Here is an 18,759-nt window from a genome sequence, read left to right on the forward strand (position 1 = left end):
AAGCACTTCACTCTCTAGGGGGCCCAGAGGAGCGCCTGACCATCCTTCCCGCTAGAATGGCTACCTGTAGGGTTCTGAGCCCATGAGAAAGGGGTGCCAGCCAAGACCCCAGAATTCCTACCACTTGTAGAGAAAAGCCACTTTCCCACCAACAGACCTCCAGGACAGAAGCCAGCTCCTAGTGCCAGACTGGGCTTCAGGGGCTGTGTCTTCTGGGGAGCTGCCAGCCCTTGGCTGTTCGCTGATGGGGAAGAAGGGTCAGAAACCTTGAACTTCCCCCAGGAGCTGGTCCGGTCAGAGCCAGCATGCCGGCCTTTCCTCCTCCAGCCCTGGGAGTCCAGTGATGACTGGGAAAGAATGGGCTTAAAACACCTCCATGGAGGTGGGCGCCTAGAAGCCCATCTCCAAGCTTCCAGGTATCGGGTTTCAGGAGCCTACAAGAGCCTGCCCGAATTTGGGAACCGGACTTCGGGTTGCCAAGTGTTTATTTTTTTCAAGTCAAGACCTGAGACCAGGTACGGGCTTCCCAGGTGGTGTGGTAGTGAAGAATCCACCTGCCGATGCAGGAGACGCGGGTTTGATCCCTGGGTCAGGAGGAGGAAATGGCAACCCACTCCCAGTATTCTTTCCTGGGAAATCCCATGGACGAGGAACCTGGTGGGCTACAGTCCATGGGGTCACAGAGAGTCGGACACAACTGAGCACAAGACTGCCCTTTAACAGTAAAGGGTACCTTTAACAAACAAAGGGCCTGGGTACCATCCTGGTCAGGGAACTAAGACCCCATAAGCCACATAGGACAGCAAAACAAAAATGTCACAACTCTTCCCCAGGACATTTAACACCAAAAGTAGAATATAATCCCTGCATAAAGCACAGCCCTTTAAACTGGATCTGTTTAGCTGTACTGCTTGCTTGCTTGCCAAGTCTCTTCAGTCTGACTCTCTGTGACCCTATGAACTGTAATCCACCAGGCTCCTCTGTCCGTGGGATTTTCCAGGCGAGAATACTGAAGTGGGTTGCCATGCCCTTCTTCAGGGGATCTTCCTGACCCAGGGATCGAACCGCATCTCTTACATCTTCTGCATTGGCAGGCAGGTTCTTTACCACTAGCATGTGTAACAACTCTATAATCTTACTATTCTAATTTTGCCAAAGAATAGTGAAGAAGAGCCCAGCCTGGGACTCAGTGGCCTGGACCAACCACACGGGGGCCCAGGCACACTCCCAGGCTCAAGCTCTAAGCAGCCGTGGGCAAGAGAACTGAGGGGGTTACTCTGTGGGACCTGTTGTGAGGACTGAGAAACAGGCAGATCGAGAGGTGTGGAGACATTTAGAAGGTTAAAACCAACAATAACAAAATATTGTTGGTTAAAACCAATAATAACAACAACAACAAAACACAAAGTATAACTGGAATCAACTGGGAAGTGATTACTCTCAAAAAGGAGAAGAGGATATAGAAACCAGAAAGTGCTGGGAAATTCCAGTGACCCCCGCCCCGCCCCCAAGACCTGCTGCCCGGTCACCCCCACCCCCCAACCTGGCCCCTTGACTGAACAGAGGCCTGCAGCAGCCTGGGCGTCCCAGTCCGCCCCTGCTGGAATCCACCAGCCCTTTGAAGGCCTCTGCCTCTTAAGCCCTGGCTGCCTCCTTCCCCTCAGGGACAAACACAGCAGACCTGTTTTGTGAAGAACTTTTTAGTAGCTAAATATGGCACCATGTGTTCCGAGGGCAATATAAATTACAGTATGCAAAACATACCACTGGCTGAGGTAAAACACACTGTTCCTGCCTCATGTCACCATGAGGGGAAACACACAGATACTTTTAAAAACTTCTTGCTTATAAAAAAGAAAGTCCCCTAGAAAGGCCTCCTAACAGGGACTAAGAGGCTCACCCTCCGCCGCGGGGCGTGTCGGTCGGGGGGGCAGGGGGACCCCTGGCTGCCCGCTCGCCTCCGGCCCGGCCAGCTTGGCAGCTGGCAGCATCCCTGGCCCGCTACTGCTGGCCCAGAGCTTTGTCCAGGTTGCTCTTGATGGTGTCCAGGAAGTCCGAGGTGTTCAGGAAGTGCTCGTTCAGCTTCACACTGTCGAGAGAGCACGTGCATGTGAGGGTGGTTCTGGCAGAACCCGCCTCACCCCGCCCCGTCCAGGGCAGCATCCAGACAGTAGGCCTCTCGTGCAGTTGTGGGGAGGGCTACAGGCCAGAGGCTACTACCTGGAGCCCTCTGTCAAAAGGCCACAACGGGACTTCCCTGGTGGTGCAGTGGTTAAGAATCTGCACTTCCACTGCAGGGGGCACAGGTTCGACCCCTGGTCGGGGAGCTAAGATCCTACATGCTGCATGGTGTGGGCAAAAAAAAGGGGGGGAGGGGGCCATGGCAAACTCAGTAGGAACCCATCGAGGCCTGGCTTTGCTTTTCCGGGTTACAACAGGCAGCTCAGTACAAGCTCTTCTGAGAGAAGCCGGGAGATGGTTGCGGCAGAGATTGGAAGGGATTGGAAGGTTCTGAGCAGCTGGCCTAGGGATAGGGACCCATTCACTGGGCCTGGTGTAGGGAGGCTAGTCCCAGCCATCACTCAGGGCCATGGACCTGTCCTGTCCCCTGGCAGCCAAGCTGACTTAGGAAGAAGCCTCTACAAGGGACTCTGGGCTACGTTCCACCCGACCCTGAGCCCCCGGAAGCCCAGCCCTGCCTGGACCCCACGCCACTCACTTGCTGAGGCCGTGGATGCAGCCTGCCAGGTCCTTGGTCATGGCTCCGCTCTCCACTGTCTCGACACATACCTTCTCCAGGGTCTGGGCGAACCTGCAGGGCACAGGGCAGAGTGAGACCCCAGCTGTGTGGAGCCGGGGCCCAGAACCTACCCAGGACCAACTCACCTGATGAGGTCCTGGTTCCCGTCTAACTTGCCCCGGTGTTCCAGGCCACGCGTCCATGCAAAGATGCTGGCGATGGGGTTGGTGCTGGTCGGCCGGCCCTGGAGGAAGAGGTTGCAGGGCGATGAAGAGCCAAGCAGCCAATGAAAAGGCCCCCTGGACACAGCTGCTCCCTTCTAGACTGATAGGACCAGGCCCATGCTCCCCGCCCTCAGGGCCAGCGGGCTCGGGCTCCGGGGATGGACGGGCACGCGGCCACTGCCCTGGCACTCACCTTCTGGTGCTCCCGATAGTGGCGGGTGACCGTGCCATGAGCAGCCTCAGCCTCAATGGTCTTCCCATCCGGGCAGACCAGCACAGACGTCATCAGACCAAGGGAGCCAAAGCCTGGAGAGCAGGAAGACCCTCCTGAGTGCCAGCACCTCTCCTCAGGCACTTGTGCTGGGTCTCCAGGGCCCAGCACAGGGCAGGTGGCACTCAGAGGTGGTTCTCATCTGCCTGCTGGCATACATCCACATCCCCTACCTCCAGGTGCCCCAGAATCTATGGCCCCCCAGGGCACAAGCCCATCCCCACCCCCGCCAAAGTTCTACCCACCCACCCTGGCAGGTGACCAAGAGGCTCATTCAAGCAGGAAGAATAAAGCCTGTGGCCAGCTATTTTACAGTCATCACTTGATCTGCTCTTTTGAGTATGTGGGTGTTAGTCACTCAGTCGTGTCCGACTCTTCGCAACCCCACAGGCTGTAGCCCGCCAGGCTCCTCTGTCCATGGAATTCTCCAGGCAAGAATACTGGAATGGGTTGCCATGCCCTCCTCCAGGGGATCTTGCCAACCCAGGGATCAAACCTAGGTCTTCCAAGTTGCAGGAGATTCTTTACTGTTTGAGCCACCCAGGAAGCTCTCTGCTCTTTTAGGCCACTTGAAAGTTTTACAATTTGGGACTTTCCTGGTGGTCCAGTGGATAAAACTCATCACTCACAATGCAGGGGGCATAGGTTCGATCCCCGGTCAGAGACCTAGATCCCACATGACGAAAGTAAAGATCCCAAAGGGCAGCAACAAAGATCAAAGATCCTGTATGCCACAACAAAGACCTGGCACAGTCAAATAAACAATAAATATTTAAAAATTTTAAAAAAGCTTTGTGATCTACTTCCAAATTTTTTCAAATCCAGATGTCAACGTTTACTAGGGCCAAGATCTCCTGCACTTCAAAAGCAACCCACAGCACCATAATAAGAACTGCAAATGCCCAAGAAAGAAAAAGTGGGCAACTTCTAGAGGGAAATTATTTGCCCAAGAATTTTTGCTGTTGGGGCAGAGAAAGGGGGATCCCTTCTCCATTTTCACCTGGGACCTTCACACTCACTAGTTCTTACACACTTCATGCCTTTCTCTTGTGTGCTAGGGCTTGTCATCCTTCCATCCAAGATAGAAATTGTTCCAGTCAGAGGATCACACTGAACCTTTCAAAATAAAGTCAACGGTTTTTATGAAGCATGGGTACCCTCTGCCTTTTCACTGCAGCCTGACGTGGGCTTCACTTTTTCCTCATGGGAGCCAGACCTCGCCCCCCTCTCTCACAGAGCCTGGTTTCTCTTCCACTTCTTGTGCATACATGTTGCCTCTTCCCACTATCTTTCTTGCTCTCAGTCCCAATAAGATGAATGCATGTGTGCGTGCTCAGTCGTATCTGTTTGTGACTCCATGAACTGTAGCCCACCAGGCTCCTCTGTCCATGGGATTCTCAGGCAAGAATACTGAAGTGAGTTGCCATTTCATTCTCCAGAGGATCTTCTTGGACCAGGGATCGAACCCTCATCTCCTGCATTGGCAGGCAGATTGTTTACCACTGAATGACCTGGGAAGCCCCTCGTTCCCATTACAACTGGGTTATTTCTTTCTGTTCCTCCCTAACGGCTTCACCCAGGCTTTCTGCTGCAACTCAGCTTGTCTTTTAGAATGCTTTAGGGCTGGGGGGTCTGCCATCATCCCCCAATATTCTCTGATATCCGAAAGGTTTACTGTGCAAAACAAATTCTTTGCAATTTAAAGAGCATCTGGTTGTACTGGCTTGGCTAAAAACTTGGCCAAAAATGTTACAGAAAAACCTGAACAAACTTTTCGGTCAACTGAATACTTACTCCCGTCTTCCTACTAGAGCCAAACCTCGTCCAAATCTGGAGCCAAGCAGAGTCACCTGGCCTTTCCATGTGCTGTGCTGTGCTAAGTCACTTCAGCCGTGTCTGACTCCTTGTGACCCCATGGACTGTAGCCCACCAGGCTCCTCTCTCCATGGGATTCTCCAGGCAAGAATACTGGAGTGGGCTGCCATGCCCTTCTCCAGGGGATCTTCCCAACCCAGGGATTGAACCCGTGTCTCTTGAGTCTCCTGCATGGACAGGAACATCTCTTGCATGGATAGGTCCTTTCATGGATGGGAACAACCTCAGGGCTAACAAGCCTGGCCATTAGGATGTAAATTGCTGGGTACTACTTCCTCTGGAACGGCAGCCTTAGCGATACCCCAGTCCAAACATAACAGATGACCCTTCCTCACTCAGACACCAGAAAGCCCCTGGTCCATGTGTCTACAGCAGATCCTGTGATGAGCAGGCAAGCCCCAGTCCTGCTGCTCCACTGGAGCAGTTTCCTCCCAAAAGGATGTGCAAACCAGCGCCGCCCCCCCCCTCCTGGCTCACCCTCTCTTCCAGCAAGGAAAAACCGACGGTCCACCCTCCATCCCCGTGGGAAGCGTACCCTGGGCCAGGATGTCCGACTGCACGTCTCCGTCATAGTTCTTGCAGGCCCACACAAAGCCGCCCGAAGACTTGAGGACCTGAGCCACCATGTCATCAATGAGCCGGTGCTCATACCAGATCTTATGTTTGTCGAACTCAGTCTTATAGTGCCTGGGAGCAAAGGGGCTTGTGTGAGAAGAGGGCAGGAGGCTGACAGGTTGAGGAATCCCTCCGTGAGTCTCAGGGCCAAGAAAGACACACTGGGACAGCCTCCGGGGGTGGGTAAGGGCTGAGGGGACCAGGAAGGAGGGTCATGGACTCCCTGGGAAACAGTAAAGGGAGAAGCCATTACTTCTCAAAGATGGCCTGGAAGATGTCCTTGAAGCGCCCGTCGTAGGCTTTCAGGATGGTGTTCTTCGTGCTCATGTAAAGCGGCCACTTCTTCTGGATGGCATACTGGAAGCAGCTGTGTGCAAAACCTGAGATGGACTGCAGGGAGAGAGAGGTCCCTGGAGTGGTCCCCCAGGGCAGGCCCAGCCTTGGGAACCACATTCCCCTCCCCACACTCGACCCAGGCAGTCAGGGTTCACCCAGCCCCTCTGCAGTGAGGATTCCATGGACAGAGGACCCTGGCAGGCTACAGACATGGAGAGTCAGACACGACTGAGCGACTAACACTTTCACTTTTTCTTTTCCTGGAGTGAGCATCTGCTGTTGCTGCTAGCCCAGCACCCTACTCCCAATTACTGGGAGGAAGCAGACACCCAGCTTTACTTGGGAAAGCTACCACCTTCCCCATTTCTTTAAACCATATGGCTAGGGTGGGGCCATGGCCTCAGCCCACCTGCTTGTCTCTTCTGTGTCCCGGGCCTTCATGACTGGCTGGGAGAGGGCCATGTGACCCAGGCCATCTACTTTTGCCGGAACCAGGAGCCAAAAAGGCTCTTTTCTGCTAGGATAGCCAGGCTGACAGGGATAAGCCCGGAGCCAGTGTTAGCCATTTCTTCACAGCCTAAGAATGAGGCCAACCACAGAGGAAAGGAAAGCCAAGAAATGGGGGTAGGGAGGGAAAGAAGCGCTTACCCAGTTTGCTGTAAACCAAGAGCTGACAACCAATATGCCCCAAGACGCACCCAAGAATGAGCACAGGATGCTAGGCGTACCATAGGGCCCCCTAAACACACTTAAAGATGCATTTGCTCTCAGGCCTCAGACCTTCAGGCCAACAACACAGGAAGAGTCAGAACCACCAACCCGATGTGGCTAGAGACAGAGACATAGGCGGGGGAGGGAGCCCAGGAGCTACTGCTCACCTCATCCGTGTTGTACATGCCCATGCCCACGCCACCAGCGGGAAAGTTGTACACCTCCCATTCCTTAGGGCCGCTGCCATCTTTCGGGGTGAAGACCACCTTGAATGTGCCAGCCCGGTCAACCACAAAGTCTGTGGCCTTGTACTGCAGAGAAGAGAAGATGGCTCAGGCCCAGGGGTCCAGCTAGGGGCGGGGTGTCCCAGGCCCTTGGAGCCCCACTCCCACCGGGGCCGACCTGGTCGCCGTGGGCATGCCTGCCAATGGTGATGGGCTTGGTCCAGCCAGGGACGAGACGCGGGATGTTCTTACAGATGATGGGCTCCCGGAAGACAGTTCCCCCAAGGATGTTCCGGATGGTTCCATTGGGGCTCTTCCACATCTTCTTCAGCTTGAACTCTATGAGGACAAAGATGAAGTGGCCCCACTGCAGCCCCCACCTTCCAACCAGGATCTGAACCCTAAGCAAGAATATAGCTAGAAGGGGGCTCCTAAAACCACCCCGGGGAAGCAGCAGAGTCAAGAGTGGCCATGGGCACTCCTGAATCAGATTTCTTAGCTTCAAGATCCAGCCGTGCCACCTCAAGCAAGTGCCCATAAAACAGCACTGTTGATAAAACACCTGGCCTTTTGGGTTGTTGTGAGACTTAAATGCATGTTATGTGTAAAGTGCCCAGAAGAGTGGCTGGCACATGGTAAGTGCCCTGTCAGCCGTTATCACTGCCACTTCACACTAGGATGGAGCTCAGTCTGATGGACCTAGCAACACACAGCCTCAGTCCAGAGGCTGTGGTTCCAGCCCCACCCACCAGGTTCAGCCTAAATTACTAAGACGGTGATGCTCTAATTCCTTGTCCCAACCCCCACTGTCCCAGCCGCCCCACCCCCACCCCCTCACACCTTCCACACGGGCCTCGTCAGGGGTGATGGTGGCACACTTCACAGCCACACTGTACTTCTGGGTGGCCAACGCGGAGTCGATGGTGACCTGATCATTGGTCTGGTCACGGTTCGGGAGCCCCAGGTCGAAATACTTGAGCTGGACGTCCACGTGGGGCAGGATGAGCTAGAGACAGACGGCCGGGGCCAGGCATCAGCCCAGAGTGACGGGAATCAGGGGCACGTGGGGACACCCCGTCCAGGAAGGGAAGAGCAAAGACATCAGAGGACTGGCCAAAGCCGGCAGGAGGCTGGGGCTCTGCAGAGAGGCTGGCAGACCAGGCTGCAGCCCCTTGGAGGGCTCTTCCCCAGCGTGGACCACATAAAACACCACCAATCCCCCATGGTGGCCCATCAACTCAGCCAAACCCCACTCCAAACACATCTAGAGTTCTCCCAATAGTGGGTTCCCTCTCCTTCCCCATTCAGAAGTGGCCATTCTCAACCTTGTTCTTGGGGACAGACACACATGGGTCTTCACATGGACCGTGTGTTCCGCCGGGCAGACCCAGCCCACTGAGACTCTGGAGAAGTCAAGCAGCCACCCTGGGAACCACCTGCAGTGGTGGCTCAAACACATCACAGTTCCCAACAGACACCACGCCACAACTCACGATAACATCCCTGGACCGCTAAGGGAAGGTTCATGATCCCTGTTCATCTTTCACTTCCTCAAGGGAGTGCATTGGAATGCAGGGGATCAAGACAACATACTCAACTGTACTTCAATAAAAAATAAATTAAAAACAAAGAAGAAACTCCTGAAGGGTAAGTCAACCTGTGCCAGCTCTCTGAAAGGAGATAAATATTCACTCTGCAACACAGACTGAATTCCTCCAGGGTGTTTCTTGTATTTCCTGTATCTGTATATATGTGTTAATTAATCTGAAGAGTAAAACAAAAGCTTAATTCAGCCAAAAAAAAAGACATGATATGTGATTAGGTTTAATCACATTCTTTAAAATGCTTTAACCTTGGTAAAAGACACAGATGACTGAGGACAGTACCGTCCCTGATCTAAGTCCACACACCACAACTATTGAACCTGCACCACAGCTAAAGTCCATAGCCTGAAACAAAAAATTCCCCCTTGATACAGTGAAGACCTGATACAGCCAAATAAATAAGTATTTTAAAAAATAATAAGAGCAGAGACTCCCCCAATGATCCAGTGGTTGAGAACCTGCCTTCCAATGCAGAGGATGTGGGTTCAATCCCTGGTCTGGGAAATAAGATCCCACGTGCTGTGGAACTGAGCCCGAGAGCCACAACTAAGACCCAATGCAGCCAAACAAATAAATACTTAAAAAACAAATAAAATAACAAGGCCCATGAGTGGTCTGGACATGACAGAAGAGTGGGCGGAAGGAGACAAACAGGGTGCTCCTGCCCACCAGGGTGATGGGTGAACCCCGGGGACCTGAAGCAGGGCTCAGAAGACGGGAGCTGGGACTGATCACTGAGCCCGGCCGGCCACGTGCAAGGCTGCCCACTTTGGGACGGATCTACCTTCTCCTTGATGAACTGCCAGATAATACGGGTCATCTCATCACCGTCCATCTCCACCACTGGCTTCGCCACCTTGATCCTCTTGTCGGCATCTAGAACCAGACACATCATATCACAGCATATCACAGCCGTGAGAAGAGGTTGGCAGGAGAGCCTTTCTCCTGGCCAGACCCACCCTTCACCCCGCAGGGAGGAGTGTCAGCCAGGTCCCACTGCCCAGCGTTCACTCCCCCTCCTGCAGAAGCAGCACGTAAATTATGTGCAGCCGGATGACTCACTCTCCAAAGATGTGCAAACAGATTTTTTTTTTAATCTAAAAAGGAAGAAAAATGAGACCCAGGGAGCATGGCTTGTGTCAGGGTCAGGATAGATCCCAGGGCCTTGGCTCAAGCATAGCTTCTGGATGCCCCTGTGGGCCAGATGGAGAGAAGCAGAAAGCAAACACAGGCTCCAAATATTTCTTCCCCCAGGGAACGGCTAGCACTGCTCCAGCTCCTCCCAAGGTGCAGTGGGGACTTTGGACCTTCAGCATATGTCTGGTCTAAAGCAGGGGTGGCCCTGCAGAAACCTGTTGGACCTGTTGGGCTGTTGTAGAGCTAGCTCGCTTAATTTTCAGATGCATCTTCTATGAGTCAATGTGATGAGAGCCAATCAATTTCTTTTAATGTACTTGTTGTTCAGTCGCTCAGTCGTGTCCAACACTTTGGGACCCTGTGGACTATTGCCTGCCAGGCTCCTTTGTCCATGCATGGAATTCTCCAGGCAAAAATACTGGAGCAGGTTGCCATTTCCTTCTCCAGAGGATCTTCCTGACCCAGGGATCGAACCCATGTCTCTTTCTTGGCAGGTGGAATCTTCACCACTGAGCTACCAGGGGAAGACCTTTAAACGTACTAAAGCTACCGTAATCAGAATCCCTAAAGAGAAGTCCATTTGGGGCCAGTCCTAAAGGTTTCAGCCTCAGCCTGGGCTCCACTCAAGCTCTGAGCTTCAGGCACAGCAGCCTGTGGACACCACACCTCAGTGGGGGAGTTCAATGTCAAGACCACAACAGGCAGCCCTCAGAGACCACAGGGCCCGCTTATTCACAACCAGGTGTCAAGGGTAAATGGCCCTTCCTGGAACACCTCAACACAACAGTGCCTATCCTTAAAGAGTGAGGAAAGGAAAACCAACTCAGATGGTAAAGAATCCACCTGTCATGCAGGAGACCTGGGTTAGATCCCTGGGTTGGGAAGATTTCCTGGAGAAGGGAAAGGCAACCCACTCCAGTATTTTTGCCTGGAGAATCCCATGGACAGAGGAGCTTGGTGGGCTACAGTCCATGGGGTCACAAAGAGTCGGACACGACTGAGCGACTAACCCTATCACTATCACCATTGATAACAGAGGGAGCAAGAGGCATTATTATCAAAGTGTCAGCCTTCCTCAAAGCAGCTGCCCAAAGGAGCTGGGAACAGGGATCAGGGGTGTGGGCCACAGCAGCAGAGGCTCATTTTGTGTGTGGGGTGGGTCATTTTGTAGTGGGTCTTTTTTTTTTTTCTTTTTTTTTTAATGCTGTTTGGTGACCAAGGCTTAAAAAACAGGCCCTTTCAACAGCAACAACAAACCTGATTAATAAAGGGGCAAAGGACTTGAATAGCTATGTCTCAAAAAACTGTCAATAAGCTCATAAAAATATGTTCAACATCACTAATCATTAGGGAAATGCAAACCAAAACCACAATGAGATACCACCTCACACCCCTTAAGATAGCTACTATCAAAACAAAAACAAAAGCCACAGAGTAGCAAGTGTTGATGAGGATATAAAGAAATTGGAACCCGTGTACATTGCTAGTGAGAATGGAAAATGGTGGGGCCACAATGGGAAACAGTATGACAGTTCCTCAAAACATTTTTTAAATAACTAAAAGCCAGGTCTCAAAAAGTTATCCGTATAACCATGTTCACAACAGAGTTATTCACAATAGCCAAGAGGTGGAAGCAACCCAAGTGTCCATCAACAGATGAATGGAGAAATAGAGTGTGATATGAACATTCAAGAGGAAAAAAGAACCTTTTGGAAACTAATCCAGGATGTTTAAGAAAAAACATTCCACCAAAAAGTTAAACTATGTCCATGATTCTGAGTTTTTTCCAAAACTGGGCCCCACACCACTTAAACATGGATGTACTTGCTTTCAAACTAAAAAAGGATGTGCTTCCAAGTTTCAGGGATGGATCTGGCCCTACCTCAATAGGCTTTGCCACTTGTTCTTTTGTTTCAAATTCCACAAAGGTAAATTCCCTTTGGATCAGACTTACAATGTGTGTACTTATATAAATAACATCACCACCTTTCCCAAATACTTGTTTTTGAGAAGATCTTTGATTTAAAAAGCTTCTCTATTGGAATGGCTAAAGAAGATGTGGTACATATATACAGTGGAATGTTACTCTGCCATTAAAAAGAATGAAAGAATACCTTTTGCAGCAACATGGATGTACCTAGACAGTGTCATACTGAGTGAAGCAAGTCAGACAGAGAAAGAAAAACATCATATGACATCCCTTATATGTGGAATCTAAACAACACTGTCAATCAGCTATATCCCAATACAAAATAAAAAGTTAAAAAAAAAAAGTTTTTATTTTATTTCTAATTACATGCATTATTACTTTTGGAAATTACAATGCAGCTAGTAACAGAGACTTATTTAACCCATTAAGTCAAACTGGGGACCTCATAAACTGTAACTCCTACAACAATTCTCCATAAGTATATGACAAATGCCTGCTCCTATGGAAACTTTATGTATTACTCAAATACTTTTTCAATCCAGCTGTGACTAACATTTTTGGGAAGTAACTCATAATAAATTAGAAACAGTATTAAGTATGTAAGGATTTAATAACTATATCACCTAACCTTTTCACAATTCCTATACCTGACTCAGAAGAACAATACATTTTAATCTGAATATTTTTTAAAATGTGCTATATACAGACAATGAAAGCCTATTCAGCCTTAAAAAGGAAGGAATGCTGACATGTGTTAAACATGGAAAAAACCTGAGGAATTCTGCTAAGTGAAACAAGACAGTCACACAAAACACAAATATTGTCCAATTCTACTTATATGAGGTACCTAGAGTGGTCAGAATTACAGAAACAGAAAGTAGAATGGTGGTTACCAGGGGCTGGGGGGAGGAACGGAAGCAGAGTTGTTTAATGGGTACCGAGTTTCAGTTTTGCAAGATGAAAAAGCTGTGGAAACTGCTGAACAACAAGGTGAATGTATTTTACTCCGCTGAACTGCACATATAAAAATGGTTAAGGTGGAAGTTTTTGTTATGCGGTTTTACCACCATAAAAAATAAGAAATTAAAAAAAAACAACAGAAGATTATACATAAAAATCCAGTCCCTCTTAAAGAAGGAGTCACTTCATCCCACCGAGCCCCTGCTCGCCCACAGGAAGGATGAAGGACAGGCTGATAGAGGTCAGCCTCACCCTCCACCCCAGCCCTGCCACATGCCCTCCAGAGCACCCCAAGTCATCGGAGTTTGAAAGCTTGCCTATTGTTTAGCCACTATGGTGGAGACAACCCCACCATCTGCCTCTCTCTGGGAGACAGGTGGTGACAGGTGACCTGAAATCCAAGTAACAGTCACCATGAAATCTTCTGACGACCTGCTGCACAAACACTGTCCCCTTGGGCCGAGTGTGGGATGGAATTACACCAGTCCCAAGAGGTCCGTTAGGCCAGCTCCCCAGCCGGGGAACATGGAGTAAGGATTTCAAGACCCAGCCCCGGTTTCAGGATCTTCTTGCTTCTCGAGTAAAGAGATCTAGCTTCCGGGCTAAAGGGCACTTCCAAGACGGGCACCCCCTCGCCGCCCTCTGTCTATGTAACTGGTTTCACCACATTCCCACCCACACTCCTGTCAGCAGAGAGACCTAGTAGAATGTGGGGGGAAGCCCCCAATTCCTGAGGGTTCAAGAAGGCAGGGCAGCAATTCCAGAAGAGGCTCCAGCATTTTCTTTGGTGTCATTCTTCACGTCTCCCTTTCCCTGGCATCCACGTCCAAACCATCACAAACATTCTACTGGCTCTTCCTACAAAATAAGATCAGAATCCAACCGCCACCAAGGTCCAAGCTGCCCTCCTACCAGGTCCCAGATGCTAGCAACGCTCCTGTTAAAATGTAAATCAAGTTACACTCCTCTCAAAGCCCTGAAAAGCCTCCTCTTTCACTCAGAAAAGGCCAAAATCCTCCAAAATGACCTACAGGCCCCACCCCCAACACCCACAGCCTGACCTCATCTCCCATCACGCACTCTGAGCCAGCCTGACTTTCTGCTTCTCCAACAAGCAAAGGTGCCCTCCTGCATCACGGCGTTGGCATCGACATTCCCTCTTCCCCTGAACACTAAATGGCCTGTATTCATTCCCTTATTCCCTCAGAACAGGAAGTCCCCTACGTATGAACCTTCAAGATGCAAACTTTCAAAGATGCGAACATGCATCTGGGTCCAGAAGGAACCGGAATCCATGCCACCAGCATCAGGCGCGAGTGACGCTGCAGCTTGCCCTCCGTCTCCTGTTGCTGACGGCCCCTCCGCTCTACCATCTCCCGCCTCCAGTCAGTAACTCTTCCTGCCTGTTCACTCGATGCCGGCACCTGTATGCCAGCGTTGTACTGTACTCCTGTACTTTTCAAGGCACTGTTCTGTACGATTAACAATGTTTTTCTTTTTTATGGGCTATTTATGTGAAAAGTATTATAAACCTATTACAATACAGTACTAAATAGCCCATTGTGTTAGCTGGGTACCTAAGCTAACTTTGTTGGACTTACGAACAAATGGGTCTTAGGAACGTACTCTCCAAACAGAACTAGGTCATATGCAGGGGCCTTGCTATCCTTCATTCACTGGGGTCTTATCTGGCAGCACTACCCAAACCTTCACCCATATCTTTCTCCCTTATTTGTTCTCCTTAGCTCTTGTCACCATACATCACACTAGCCAACTTCTACCTTGTCTACTGTCCTTCCTCACATTAGAATTTAAGCTCCATAAGGACAGAAATCTTTGTCCCTTATGCCCAGCTCTGTCCCCAGAGTGTCCCTGGCACAGTGCCTGGCACATAGTAGAAGCACAATATTTGCTGAAGTCCATGAATGAATGTCAAGCTACGGTCAATCCAGTCTGGTCAGGGCTGCCCTGTCATAACCTACTCTTTGGATAGAAAGTTACTCCATCTCCTCCCCCATCCCGGGATGCACTACCACACAGAGGCCAGTGAGTTCTCACCACGAAATGGCTCCAGACCATCATAAGTGTACTTGGGTGGCCTCTCTGCCAGGTAATGGGCTGGAGTAACTCACTATTTATCGTGTGTTAATATTTGCCATCTGTTGGCATTTTAAACATGGGTTTACAGAAGTGTAAACTCCAGAGCAAGTCACAAGGCTGACTTCCAGTAATCAGAGAGCAATTTCCAACACCCCATCCTGGAATCAGTAAAAGAGGCCACAGCTTTCCATAAAGGATCTGGGGGGCAGGCCCCAGGCCCTTCCAGAAGTTTTTCTTCAAAACCTACAGGGCCGAAACATGACCACCCAAAACACCCCTGATGGGGTACATGCATGCTAAGTCGCTTCGGTGTGTCCAACTCTCAGCAACCTCATAGATGCCAGGTTCCTCTGTCCATGGGATGCTCCAGGCAAGAATACTGGAGTGGGTTGCCATGCCCTCCTCAGGGGATCTTCCCAATCCAGGGCCTCAATCTGCATCTCTTATGTCTCCTGCATTGGCAGATGGTTTCTTTACCGCTAGCGCCACATCTGATGGGGTAGCTATGGTCTTATCTGATGCAGCTGAAACAAGGCTCAGTGGAGAACACATAAGAACACTACTGATAGGTCTGCACAACGTTGAACAGCTGTTAAATAATTTCCTCTGAAACCTAAAAGGGCAAACAAGTCACCAAGATCTGAAGCAGGTCACGGAGATCTGAAAAGTTGAGGAACAGGGGGGTGAGGAAATTAAGAAGTTCCCAGGCTAGAAGCAGAGAGAAGGAAGGCCAGATAAAGATCCCACTGAGCGGTTGAGAAGAGCCCACCCTCACTTCCCCAGGCTAACTTATCAGAACCACCACCAGCAGTCGCAGGAGGCCTGTGAGTTGCAAAACTAGAAAGAGACACATGTGTGAATTACCCGGCAGCAAAAACACAGGAGTATTTTAGCCAAAGCATATTCTTTTCTTGTCATCAAGGGGAATGCCGAGTATTCTGTCTCCAGCAGCGTTGCCAAGTAACAAGCTAGCAGAGGTCACAACTGTACGGTCGCATGCATGTCCAACTCAAACACCAGGCTTTCTCCTCATTAATAACCAAACCCCTCTTAGGGGCTTCTGAAAGGACCTACCACTGGCTGCTCTTTTTATGTGTTACCAAAATTCAGGCCCCCAAAGGGGCTCTGTTTTCTTGTTTATGTGGGGTTTTTAAAATTTATTTATTTTTTATTTTTTTACCATATGTGCAGAAGAAAAAATAAAAAGGAGAAGTGGAGAATGTATCTAACTCCTGCCATATTTTGCTGAAGGTCGTGCCATATGGGAAACTTTGTCTGGGGTCTGGGGACACATGGAACCTTGAGTTGCAGGGCTGGCTCCTTAAAGACAAATTCCATGAGTATACAAAAACAGAAATGCCCCTTTCTCCTTGAAAGGAGAGGGAGGGAGCCAGGGCCTTTCTAGGTTCTGGTCAGCTGCTTCCACACTAGGTTAAAGATTACCTACTCCAGCAGTAAGACCAAGTTGCCTGGGCCCCACCCCCTTGTCCTCACTCCAAGGGGCTGCGGGCCAGGTCAGGAGAGGGGTTTCCATGGCAACAGGCAGTAGCCAGGGCCAAGAGACCTACATTGTTCCCTGCCTTTTGCAGCCAGCGATGGAGAGGCAGGGGGCAGACCAATGTCAGAGGGGCAAGGCTGCCTTGGTAATGGAAGTTCAGGCTACGTCCTGCTTATTATGCCCTGCTTATCAAGACTACTGTCGTTTCGGGACTTCCTTGGTGGTCCAGTGGCTAAGACTCCGTGCTCCAAATACAGGGGGCCCGAGTTCAATCCCGGATAAGGGAACTAGATCCCATATGCCGAAACGAAGACCTGGCACGGCCGAACAAAAAAAAAAAGACTTCTGCCGTCTCTCCGAAGCAGGGGACTAAGGGTACCACCGAAGTTATGACGCACGATTTGGGAAAGTGACATTTTGGCTCGGTTGCCAGGTCTCCTGGTCGGGTGAGCTAGGCAGGGCCCAGGAGTGGCGCGGGAGCCGGCTGGCGAGAAGAGGCCGGTCAAGCCAAGGGCAGGCCCCAGGATGGAGCTTCAAGTGCGTCGTCAAGGAGAATGGGGGCGTCCAAACAAAGCGAAAATAAAAAGGACGTTCCTCCAGCTGTAGCCTAAAAGGCTCCAAAAATAGCTGACAAGCGCCTGACAGCGAGCAGGGATTACCTAGCGCCCAGGGTGAGAAGGAAGGGGAAGTGGCTGCCTCCTCCCTCCGCTCCTTTGTCTGATCAGGGACCGCGCCGCGACCCTCCCTCTCGCTGGGGAGCGGGCCAGGCGCTCCGGCACCCACTCGGTTGCTTTGTCTCCCTCCAGGAGCTCAGGACGGACAGGATACCCCCCGAGCCCGGGATACCCCCAGAACTCTCTGCGGGAAAATCTGGGGACTCAGGGCTGCAAGGGCCGAGATCGCCCCGGGCCACCAGCTGCCACCTTTCTTCAAGTCCCCACCCCTGCGACTGGCACGGCCTGGAAGGTGCGGCAGGGGAGCAAGCCCCCGTCCGCCGGCTCTTTGTGTGCCCTACCCCGCCGTCCCCGCCCGCGGGCGTCCCGGGTCGCGCTCGCTGGTCCCCGCCCGGAAGGCCGCCACGTCGCGGTGCCGGGCGCGCACCCCGCCCGGACCCTCCTCGTGGCACTCACAGTGGCGCCGCGGCTGCTCTTGCAAGTTGGGGGCTGTCAAGGCTGCTGGCGCCCAGGCCGACCCGGAGCCAGAGGCTCTGCAGAGCGAGCGTACGACCCGCAGGTAACCAGCCATCCAGAGCGGGTGGGCGGTCGGACAGGCGGATGAGCGAGCGAAGGAACTGGGGTAGGCGAGATTCGAGCGCCGGCTGTTGCTAGCGGCTGCCTGGCGGCGGGCTGCGGAGGCCTGAGAAGCGCGGGCCGCGCGGGCAGGGCCGGGGCGGGGCTGCCGGGGCCGCCACCCTATTGGGCCTCACCGGGAGGAGGCGGAGTCAGGCCGGTGGACTCCTCCCCTGGCCCTGCGCCAGCCGAGGCTCCGCCCCCGCACCCGGCGCGCGGTTCGCTGGGCACCGGAGGAGACTCGGCTCCACTGGAGCGAGGGGCGAGTGAGACCGTGATCCCTCTACGGGTAAAGGCCAGACTCTGGAACACGCCGAGACCGACTGGCACCCGGGAGCAGGGGATGGGAGCTGGAGGATTGGGGGAGCCGTTAGCGAGGAAAAACTCTCACTCCAGGATGCCCTATTTAAACCAGAGTGTCAATTGCTGACGCATCAGCTTAAGCCCAAAAAGGCAAATCTGAACAAACAACTGCATCCTTCGCATTGGCTGGGCTGAAATTTCCGGGCGCATTAACCAGTGCGGGTTCCGCGTTCTGGAACTAAGACCGTGGCCACCTCGGGTCTTCTCGGATTCGCTCTCAGATCCTCCTACGCGTTAGGTAGACTGACCCGACTCAAGAACTGGAGTCCCACTGCTTCAGCAGTTCAAGCTGCTAGTCCTCGAAGTCATTCAGCGTTGCCAGAGTCTGTACCCTCCCTTCCGAGAGGGGAACGATAACAGTAACAAGGCTGCTAGAAGACTTGGGTGAAAAAACATATGTTAAAGCCTTGGGACACACCCTGTACAACCACCGATGCTTATCAGGCAGTACTCAAGTAACCTGGCTGAATAATCTACCAGGCGCGTTTTAGCCTGCTTTCATAGGAAAGACAGTACTGGTTGGTTCGGCAATAAACAATCAAAGTCTCAGCTGGGGCTGGGTTTTATTTAGAAACATCTGAGGCCAGCCCCCCACTTTCCCAGTTACACCAGCTCCCTCCAGTGCTAGCCATCTCTTTCTGCCCTGTGTTCCCAGCTCTCCCCTTCATTGCCTCAGAGTCAACATTGCCAGATGGAGCTGGGCCAGCAAAGTGACCTTGAATTACTGACTTCAAAGCTTCCTTCTCCCTGTCTCAGCCAGGCAGAGCTACCGCTTTGGCCCAGAGATCTAGTAGGCTGGACCCAAAGCGGGGCTGTTTGGGAGCCCCCCAAAGTCTAAGGCCTTATTCAGAGGCCTGACTTTGAGCCAGCATGCCCCAGAAT

At 51.7% G+C, this 18,759-nt stretch overlaps 1 protein-coding gene across 1 annotated transcript; it reads right to left on the reverse strand.

Moving 5' to 3' along the window:
* Positions 1-1,684: 1,684 nt before the first annotated feature.
* Positions 1,685-17,611, reverse strand: IDH2 (isocitrate dehydrogenase (NADP(+)) 2). Its single transcript, XM_043922634.1, has 11 exons — positions 17,356-17,611; positions 9,385-9,476; positions 7,837-8,002; positions 7,175-7,335; positions 6,940-7,083; positions 5,979-6,115; positions 5,646-5,797; positions 3,158-3,270; positions 2,887-2,984; positions 2,720-2,812; positions 1,685-2,089 (listed from the first exon to the last, which is right to left on the reverse strand). The coding sequence occupies exons 1-11, from the start codon at positions 17,468-17,470 to the stop codon at positions 2,002-2,004; spliced, it is 1,359 nt and encodes a 452-aa protein (XP_043778569.1). The 5' UTR covers positions 17,471-17,611; the 3' UTR covers positions 1,685-2,001.
* Between the last annotated feature and the right edge of the window lie 1,148 nt (positions 17,612-18,759).

This window comes from Cervus elaphus, chromosome 13 (assembly GCF_910594005.1).
Source record: "Cervus elaphus chromosome 13, mCerEla1.1, whole genome shotgun sequence".
In the NCBI taxonomy this organism is placed as follows: Eukaryota; Metazoa; Chordata; class Mammalia; order Artiodactyla; family Cervidae; genus Cervus; species Cervus elaphus.